We start from the raw sequence: 10,221 nt of genomic DNA on the forward strand, positions 1-10,221 counted from the left end.
ATATATAATATGTAATGAGAAGTTAGCAAACAACAAAAAGTCAAATGTCGCAAGACATTTCCAGAACAAACACACAGCTTTTTCTCAAAAATATCCGGATGGAGATGAGAGAAAAAGAGCCGTTTCGGAACTGATGCGGAAGGCTGATCAGAGCAAAAATGAAGTGAATGAAATCTACAAATTCAGCTACATATGCTAGTTTTGTGGCCGCTCAGGAAATAGTCAGGCACGGGAAGCCGTTCACAGGAGAATATATAAAAGAATCATTCACTAAGATGTCAGAACAGCTATTCACAGACTTTAAAAACAAGAGTGAAATTGTGCAGAAAATAAGGGGCATGCCCCTCTCTGCCCCTCTCATTAAAAACAGACATCGCTCACGCCTGACAGACGACAGCTTACAGTCCTGTGTGAAGATGAAGGTAAAGTCATACAGCCCTGATGTGCAGAGGCTGTGCGCTGAGGTGCAGGAGCAGAAATCACATTAACCAGGTGATAAATATTGTATTTGCCATTTTGCAAATATTCTTTTTTTTTTCAAATAGACATTGAGTATTATATTTGAAAGTAATCTTCAACCCAACGTCTTTTTTTCTGAGTTTAAAATGTTTTTGTTGCGTGCAGAAATGTAATTTCGCTTCTCTGTAACAGTTCATTGATTCATAAATGCAACACACTATAGTAAAGGTAAAAAACGATGATGAAAAGATGCAGTGTTGTCTTCATTTTAAATGTCAAAAGGATTTTGTGGCTCCCAGTGTTTTCTTTTCTGTGGGAAATGGGTCCAAATGGCTCTTTGAGTCGTAAAGGTTGCCGACCCCTGGGCTAGGGGAAGTGTCCTCTTTTTATGGTGCTCTGTTAATCGCACAACACTGAGTTGCATTTTTGATCTCTGAAAAGTGCTCTACTGTTATAAATATAAACATTTCTTGAATTGAGTGATTGATGGGTTGAAAGTTTAGATTTTGGTTGGTTTATTTTCTACTACTACTTTCAACCCTTCTAGATTGCTACTCATCTGTCTGTGTAATGTTCATTCATAGTCACATCTTGGCTCCATTACTGCAATGCACTTTACTTTGGAGTTAGCCGATCCTCCATGAAGCGTCTCCAGCTGGTCCAGAATGCTGCTGCTCACTTCTTGACTGGCACTCGTAAGAGGGAGCACATACTGTAACTCCTACTCTGGCATCCCTTCACTGGCTCCCTATACATTTTAGAGTTCTTTTCAAGATCTTATTATTTGTCTTCAAATCTGTAAACGGCCTCGCTCCTCCTTACCTTTCTGAACTCATCCACCCCAACAGACCTTACCCCAGGTCTGCTGACCAGCCATTATTAGATGTGCCAAAAACTAAAGGCTCAGAGGGGATCGAGCCTTTTCTGTTACTGGTCCCACTCTCTGGAATGACCTGCCACTGAAGATTGGGTAAGCCCCCTCGCTGCCCATCTCTAAAACCCGCCTCAAATCTCACTTGTAGTCTTTGGCATTTGACTCAGCATGATTACGACTTGATCTTGGTTTCACTCCCTGGTGCTTTCTACTATATTTGTGACTGGTTTATTTCCTGTGTATGATGCCTGTCAATCTTAAGCGCTTTGTTACAGCTTCAGCTGTTGTTAAAATGGTATATAAATCAATATGCATTGCATTGTCTTGTATTTTGACAATGTCCTCAAGAACAAAAGGATGTATACAACTGAATAATGTGGTTTTGTCGACACAAAATAAACAAAGTTGCTTATGAAGAAGGCATTGTTTTTATTTATTCAAGCTGAGTACAGAGTTCTAGCACATGTCAGTGATACGCCTCAAGCTCATGATCCGTATGCTGCTCATGCCCATCTCTCTGAGGCTGCGATGCTCACCGGGCTTCATGTAGATCATCCTGCCGCGGAAATGGGGCTGCTCGAACAGCAGCCAGTGACCCTCCAGCACCTGACAGGACAGGATGTCGTTCATGCGGAAGCGCTCCATTATATTGTCGCAGTCCTCCTGCAGTTCGTTGGACTGGCCAGTCAGGTTCTCTCGCTCAAAGATCTTAATCCTGAATTGGCCTCTGTGCTGTAATTTAAATTCCAAATGTCAATCATGTCAATGTCTGCCGTACTCATACTCGTAATATTCAAGTTTTTGTTCATTGATTACCAAGGGGATCATTCTGCAGGATCTGATGGAGTCCAGAGTCACTCCCATAGACGCCATGCGCTGCAGGTCTTGATACTCTCCTCTCTTGAGGAACAACTGGTTGCCCTGGAAGTTGGAGCGCTCATAGACCATGAAGCAGCCATTTTCGACCCGGCAAGACTGGCAGCGGCTCAGAAGAGTGGTCAGCTCAGGGCAGTCGTTCAGACACTCGTAGGAGCGGCCCTGCAGGTTCTTCTCCTCAAAAAAAATGATCTGAAAAGTGAAACAGATGTTTTTGCTTTGCCCGTGAAAGAAATGCAAAAACTTGTATATTTGAATACTTGTACCTTGCCCATGGTGATGGTTTAGGTTGTTCACAGTGGAGGAGTCAGTACACTTGTTCTGTTAGCCCCATGATTAAAAGGTCTTTTTATACAAAATCCCGGGGGCCAGGATGCGTTGTTATTCAAATGCACAAAGTTGATGAATCGGCACACTGACTTTTTGCTGAACAGGGCCTATAAATGCGTAACAATTCTCCGTCCATACATTTCTGGCTGTGAATCACCTGCATTGTGTGCACAAAGGCTTTGTGCGTGTTCGCTCAGTCAGAAGCTTCTGCACATATGGTGTGACCACGGCCATTGGGGAGAGCGCAGCAACCAGTGCCTCAAAGGTGAACTCAAAGAACCAGAATAGAAAATTCACTAGCTAGTGGACATGTTTAATGCATCATCATATGCTTTATCCTCAAACGGTAAAGACAACTTTTTTTTTCCTCACATGGTCCTTTCGACATGCCAACAGAATTGACAGACACAAGAAAATAAAACAAAAAAGGTCTTTCCAAATCATGTGCGTACCTTTTCTTCATTGGGAAACAATGAACAAAGTGAACAAAACAAATCACAGAGTGGGAAGAGGGATTAGTGTAAAAGACCCCAGAGGCTGGCCGTGGAAAAAGCTAGGGAATCAATATAGCAGCTGAGCAAGTAGGAATAAGAACTTGCTTTTAAAGTCAAAAGATACTGGGCCATAAAGTATTAAATTAAGGAGTCGTTAGATTTATTCAATGTACATAACATGGAAAAACAGTTTGTCTTTTTTAGACCACAGTATAAGTACCTCTTCATAAAGTGGTATGCTCCCGGTTTTCTCTGGTTTTCATAATTTATTGTATTCTGATGCCAATGTATCAAATCAATAAATCATACAGCATATGTATTTTTTGACTTACTGTTTTTTCCAAATAAAGCAAGATCTCGGTCTCAAACTCGCGGCCCACGGGCCAACTGCGGCCCCCGAAAGAATATTTATATTTATATTTTATAAGATTAATGTTAGTGCGGCCCGCATCTTCAAGCCCTATTCAGAGTCTCCACTGCCTCCTCCCTCAAGCCAAATGTGGCTCGGCTTTGTGAAAAGAAGCGCTGCCAGGTCTCTAGCAGCAATAAGTAGGCAAGAGAAGCCATGTTTAGGACAGTTCATGTTCAATATTTTATTGATGTTCAGAAAGTTAAAGGTTAAAGAACTGTGAATACAGACATTTGAAACTTTAATAAAATAATTAGTTTTCCTGTGTTTTTTTCCAGTCGTCTGTGTCTGCCTTATTATTATAATTATTTTATTTATTTATTACTGGTTATTTTTTTTATTCATTTTTCTATTTATTTGTGTGTTAAAAATAAAAAAATTGAGAACATTGGAATGTTTTATCTGTGCTTTTCTTGTGGAAATCCTTATGCGGCCCAGCCTCACCCAAACTCTGCCTCCAGCGGCCCCCGGGTAAATTGAGTTTGAGACCCCTGATCTAGATAAAGGGATTGGACCATATATCTCAGTGGTATAGACAAAAAAACGTATTTTACACACGCCAGGAAAGAAAACATTGAAACACTAATTTATTTATATATATATATATATATGATGGCGCCCAAGTAGGCAGCTCAAGTAGGCAGCCGTAAGCAAGTGCTCTCATGAGCCTTGCTTGCTTTTTTTGTTGTTTTTGTCTTATTTTTGTGTTTTTTGTGCTTTGTATGCGGCTGGATGGATGCATGGCTTGAGGAGCCCGCGATGAGAAGAAATGAGCAAAGCGCCGATGCGTATGCGGAACTTTCGCGGCTTGGAATTGAAGCAGAATTATGTGGGACAGGAGATGAGAGACATTCTCTTTTCGTCGATGGATGCTACAACTGCGTGTTTGCTTTCAACATTTAGCTTGTAGTAGATGTGAACATTCCACCACAACGTCCCTGATCCACTGGTGAAAAGGATGCTTTGATCCTCTCCTCTTTGATCTAGAACTGCTTCATGTCACAAAGAGGATGCAGCGTGTGCTGAAGAATGAATGACTGTGTCTTTGTGTTGTCATATTATTTGTTATTTAGGTTTTTGTTGTTTTTTTACTTCAAGATGGCGCCACGAGAGTGGCTGCCTTTCCAGCACCTCCTGTATTTTGGTTTTCTATTTCTTTCTTTCCTCTTCCTTTTATAACTTTGCAGCTGTGAAATGTAAATTTCTCCACTGCGAGATGAAGAAAGGTACATCCAATCCAATATACAACTGTAAACAAAACACACACATACAGTTCATACACGCAAATACACAAAGCGAGCTTATTTTATGTATAGATATTGTAAACATTTTTTATTGTTCAGGTTCATTTTTGCAAAACAAATAATAGAATCTTAATATAAGGAGTGAAGAATTTTATGTTTGTATTGCTAACACACTCTTCTTTTCGGCTTTTCCCTTCAAGGGGTCGCCACAGCGAATCAGTGTCTTCCAGAGGTTTGATTCGCTTGTTTGTTTTGGCCAAGCTTTTACGTCGGATGCCCTTCCTGACTCAACCTTCTGTATTTATCCGGGTTTGGGACCGGCACAATACGACACCGGCTTGTGTCTCCTTGTGGCAGCAGAACAAGCAACTCTATGAGCTTAGTAAAGATGAAGATACTTGATAAAAAGGCAATGACAGCAAGGCTAACACACTCTATGCTCTGTAATTATACAGATTTAAAAATGTCTGAAAAGTCTTCCAATACTGTATAATAAAACATGTCATCTAAATAAATAATTATCAAATTATCTATTGTGAGGCTGTATGCCCATCTACTAAACAAAACACACCACACACACACACACACACACACACACACACACACACACACACACACACACACACACACACACACACACACACACACACACACACACACACACACACACACACACACGCACCCACACACACACACACACATATCTGTCCAGGAAAAAAAGCAGTGACAAAGTCATGTTAAAAATTTGACATCTTTAAAAAACAAAGCATTTGATATTTACAGCAAAGCTTTCATTTAATGGCTAAAATTCAGTGACCCTCCTGAAGGAGCCGACAATGGCGCAGGTGGCGCACCAATCACGGTACCGTCGGTATTCGCCAGGCCTGAGGAAGTACTGGCGCCCTCGAAAGTTGGGGTACTCGTAGAAGATCCAATAGCCATTCATGACGTTACAGGAGTAGATATGGCGATGGTGGAAACGGTCAGATACGCAGGTACAGTCGTCCATGAACTCCATCATGTGACCACTGAAGTCAGGCTTCTCATAGATACGCAATCTGTAGGAGCCTCGGTACTGCAGGATCACATCAGAAGGGACAGTTGGGTTTACAAGGACATCAAGACGAATCATCTCAATTGAAGTTAATCTAAATGAAGGGCAGGATCATGAACATGGAAAAAACAGAAACTATATGACATTCACGACACCAAAAATTTAATCACAGACATTGTAATTATAAGCCAGGAGGAGTAAAGTACACATCAAAGAAAAAAGCCTATCAAGTATGGGAACCGCATTAAGAAATCCTGATCTTGAAGCATCGCGGGCATCGAAATGAATTGTCTAGCATTAAGTATGGAAAACAAAGATGCATGTGTTGACATCTGAATGACAAAACAGAAACCAGAGTTTGATATCAACCATTGGAAAAAGTAGTACAACCTTTAAGAATCGAAAACGGAAGCAAAATCGCGCCGGTCGGTACGACCCATCTAGTTTTTAATAGTGGGGCATTGTGGGCATTGGAATGATTGCTATCACACGTTGGAATCTGGAAGCAAAACAATGAACAATCACAACGATTTGTATAGTTGTGCAGAACAGCCGGAGGACTGGACAAGCTTTAAAAACACGGCAGAACTACAATCAATCGAGCCCTTACTGCGGGAATCATCCTGCACGAGCGGATGTAGCTGCTGAAACCCATCCATCTCTGGTAGTCGGCATAGTCTCCCCTCCTCATGAAGTACTGGTGGCCCATGAAGTTGGCTCGCTCGTAGATCATGAAGCAACCGCTCTCCACCCGGATGGAGTTGCAGCGGTTAAAGAAAGAGTGGAGGTCCGTGCAGTCATTGCTACACTCATAACTGCGACCCTGGAAGTTTTTGTCTTCGTAGAAGATGATCTGTCAGGAGACAGGAGTTTGTGTGACGACAAATGAAGATCTCAAATGTGATTTGATGCCAGTGGAGCAGAGCCTACCTTGCCCATGGTGTCTATTGGAGAGATTTCTCATGTTTCCATGGGTTTTTATAGCAGCTCCACACAAACAAAGCATTGTTATTCAAATGCTCTGCTCGTTGTAAATGAACATGACTGGCACATGTGCACTTTTCTGTTGGACCATGACATGGGGTGAGAAATATAGATTTGGATTTGACACAAATACTGAATAAATAATTAACAGGGTTTGACGTTGATGAACAAGAGAAAGGACTAGTATGGTATCCACTCATCCTGCGGACAATGGATGCAGAACAATATGGAAAAGGGCTGTTCACGCCCGATGTGTTGCATAACAGCGCTGGGTGGCGCTCACTGCTCACACCGAAGTAACTTCATGTACAATATGCTAATAGGATTTAGTCAGGTTTGCAACATTTACACCCAATTTATTTTGTTTTGTTTGAAGCGGTAAATTTAAGTGGCATCTTTGTTAACAGAGTGCAACTTTTCCCATAAGCTTAAAGTCATTGCTTCAAATTTCAGTTTAGTTTTGATTTGGACAAAATCCGACTTCAACGGACGGTTAGGACGGCGGAAAAAATCATTGGCACCGCCCTACCCACTCTCGAGGACTTGCACACTGCAAGAATCCCAACAAGGGCGCGGAAAATCCTACTGGACCCTCCGCACCCTGCCCACCACCTTTTCCAGCTACTCCCCTCAGGCAGGCGCTACCGATCCATGCGCACCAAATCCAGCAGACATTTAAACAGCTTCTTCCCCCAAGCCATTAACTCTTTGAACTCTTCAACAGTAGTCAAAATGGAATATATATATGTGTATGTATAGTGCCACTTAGCAGTTTTTTTTTGACGACGATACTAGTGCAGCGTGTTCTACCGGAAACAAATTCCTTGTGTGTTCTACATACTTGGCAATAAAGATGATTCTGATTCTGATTTGATCTAGAATTATCAAAAATGTGGAGTTGGAAAATAACGTATTCAGCTCCTCTAGTTGGAATAACACAAATGTGAACATAAAATATAGCTTGATCCATGTGCCTATATTATTAAAGGACAACCGACGCCTCCGAACAAGTTGTGTCCATCATTTGTAAAATCACTTCAAATGGCTTCTACTGAGGGTATTTTTAAGATTCCACCGCATATAGCTATATTTTACGTTTTAAGACTTGCGCTGAATATTCAGGAAGTCTTGTTTTCGAGTTGATGACGATCCCCACGTGACGTCACGTTTGGAACGCCCCTGACCGAGAAAGTGACACAATCCATTTTGCGGTACTTTATTTGGTCTGAAAACATAGTACAGACAGACAGACAGACAGACAGACAGACACATGTATATTGTTTCATTGCAAATTTGAATCACGGGGGGTCACCAAACTACGGCCCGCGGGCCGTATCCGGCCCGTGAGCATATATATATATATATATATATATATATATATATATATATATATATATATATATATATATATATATAAATATATATAAATAATACCAGAGATGCTATCAGACAATAGAACGCTAAAGGAGTCGGTCACATTGCGACGCGACACAAGAAAGTGACGTATGAGGAAGTGGAGGGGAGTCCGGTGGTACATTTAGGTGCGCTCAGTTTGGCGCTCTATTTGGTCCCAGACCCGTTTTCTCTTGTAAACCTTCCCGTCAAAGAGTGAACGGAAAATGATGAAAAGGTTAGGTAAGAGAAAAATTGATTCAGAATGCAGGGTATTCCACCTGCAGTGGACAAACGATTATGTTTTATGTTCAATGCAAAGAAAAGGCTGATTGTCTCCTCTGTCAAGAGGCGGTGGCGGTATTCAAAGAATATAATCTTCGCCGACACTATGAATCCCCTCACAAAGACAAGTACGATACCTTGCAAGGCCAAATACGAGCAGACAAACTCTAAAAGCGAAACGTGGACTACTATCTCAGCAGAATACATTTGTACGCCAAGCTCAGCTGAAGAAGGCATCCGTTCGGGCCAGCTTTCGGGTTGCTAAGCTGATAGCAAGCAGCGGTAAGCTTTTCATGGACGGAGAGTTTGTTAAGAAATGCATGGATGCTGTCGCGGAGGAGTTGTGTCCCGAGAAGAAAGATGCATATAATGCCGTAGGTCTGTCGGCGAGTACAATCACCAGACGCGGTGAAGAAATCGGGATGAATGTATATGCCCAGCTTCAGCAGAAGACGAAAGAATTTGACTTTTTTCATTAGCACTGGATGAGAGCACGGACGTGCAAGACACAGCGCAACTGCACATTTTTATTCGTAGAGTTAGCGCAAACTTTGAGATATGCGAGGAGCTGGCAGCCCTCCAAAGTCTCAAAGGGACTACAACGGGAGAGGATATTTTTGACCAAGTGTACCAAACCATGGAGGAGTTGGACCTGAGTGACAGAACTGTGATGGTCTGAAAGACGCATTCAAGCCCAACAGTCTCATTGACTTCTATGCCGCCCTCCCAAACGACACATAAAAGCTTTTCTCGCATGAAACTGCTGAAATGTCTGATGAGATCAATTTGCATCAGTGCTGTAACTAGAATGGAACCAGATATTCAACTTCTCAACAGCCAGATGCAGACCCACAGTTCACACTGTTGAACATACATAGGTAAGCTCACTTTTCTGACTTGAATGAGTCATTCTGAGCATAAACAAATATAATCATAATAACATCTACTGGGATAAAATCTTTACAGCCATACTGGTAGTGAAATGTATTGTGTAGGTGCTGTATCACTTAGTTCACTTTCTCAACCTGCTTCCTTTGTGGTTTTCACAGGGAAGTTGATGAGAGAAAGCTGCAAACAGCGGTGTCTACAAGCCTACTGGAACCTACAAAAGGATTATAAGGAAGGAACACAAGAACTTTAAGAGACTGCTCATATGTGTCAGAGAGATTCTGCTCTGACAACTGAGCTGAACTTTTATCTGTTAAGATTGTGCATGGCACAACAGAAAGTTAATGTTCCATGGCTTTTTTTCAATGAAGAACACAGAGAGAGTTATTTAGTTATTATTTGTTTCATAAATAGTGTTATTTATTTCCTGTTTTTCTATGAAGAACCCAGAGAGTTATTTAGTTATTATTTATTTCATTAATAGTGTTATTATTTGTTTCATGACTTTTTTTCTGTAAAGAACCTGGAAAGGGTTATTTGGTTGTGTGTGGCTTTCTGGAAAACATTTTTTAAGCTCCCCTACGATCGTCACACTTTTTCCCATCACAGAAGGGAAAAGTTATGTGGCCCTCACAGGAAAAAGTTTGAGGACCCCTGCTTTAGTCAGTGGAGAACTCCCAACCATGAAATTGACTCAAATCATGAACCACATAGAAGTCCGTTGTGGGTTTTGAGATGGGATTTTAAAGTGCAAGGTTATGGATGGTTTTAAATTTACGCAGAAGGGGTGTGAGAGCAAGGGAGACCAATTTTATTATGTAGGGGTGGGGGGGCATTGATAATGTGTGTAAGGGGGCATTGATATTGTGTGTAGGGGGGCAATGATATGTAGCGGGGGGTATACACAAGTAAATAAACAAACAAACAAATCA

General features: G+C 41.4%; 2 protein-coding genes across 2 annotated transcripts; both read right to left on the bottom strand.

The window, feature by feature from the left end:
• Nucleotides 1-1,742: 1,742 nt before the first annotated feature.
• On the bottom strand, nucleotides 1,743-2,551 carry LOC148894613 (gamma-crystallin M1-like). Its single transcript, XM_089002252.1, has 3 exons — nucleotides 2,476-2,551; nucleotides 2,150-2,401; nucleotides 1,743-2,065 (listed from the first exon to the last, which is right to left on the bottom strand). Exons 1-3 carry the CDS (start codon nucleotides 2,482-2,484, stop codon nucleotides 1,790-1,792), a joined length of 537 nt encoding a protein of 178 aa, XP_088858378.1. The 5' UTR covers nucleotides 2,485-2,551; the 3' UTR covers nucleotides 1,743-1,789.
• A 2,210-nt stretch (nucleotides 2,552-4,761) lies between these two features.
• Nucleotides 4,762-7,993, bottom strand: LOC148894614 (gamma-crystallin M2-like). The gene is made up of 3 exons (XM_089002254.1): nucleotides 6,671-7,993; nucleotides 6,351-6,593; nucleotides 4,762-5,761 (listed from the first exon to the last, which is right to left on the bottom strand). The coding sequence occupies exons 1-3, from the start codon at nucleotides 6,677-6,679 to the stop codon at nucleotides 5,489-5,491; spliced, it is 525 nt and encodes a 174-aa protein (XP_088858380.1). The 5' UTR covers nucleotides 6,680-7,993; the 3' UTR covers nucleotides 4,762-5,488.
• Between the last annotated feature and the right edge of the window lie 2,228 nt (nucleotides 7,994-10,221).

Source organism: Hippocampus bargibanti, linkage group LG08 (assembly GCF_051943395.1).
Source record: "Hippocampus bargibanti isolate YZ-2025 linkage group LG08, ASM5194339v1, whole genome shotgun sequence".
Lineage (NCBI taxonomy): Eukaryota > Metazoa > Chordata > Actinopteri > Syngnathiformes > Syngnathidae > Hippocampus > Hippocampus bargibanti.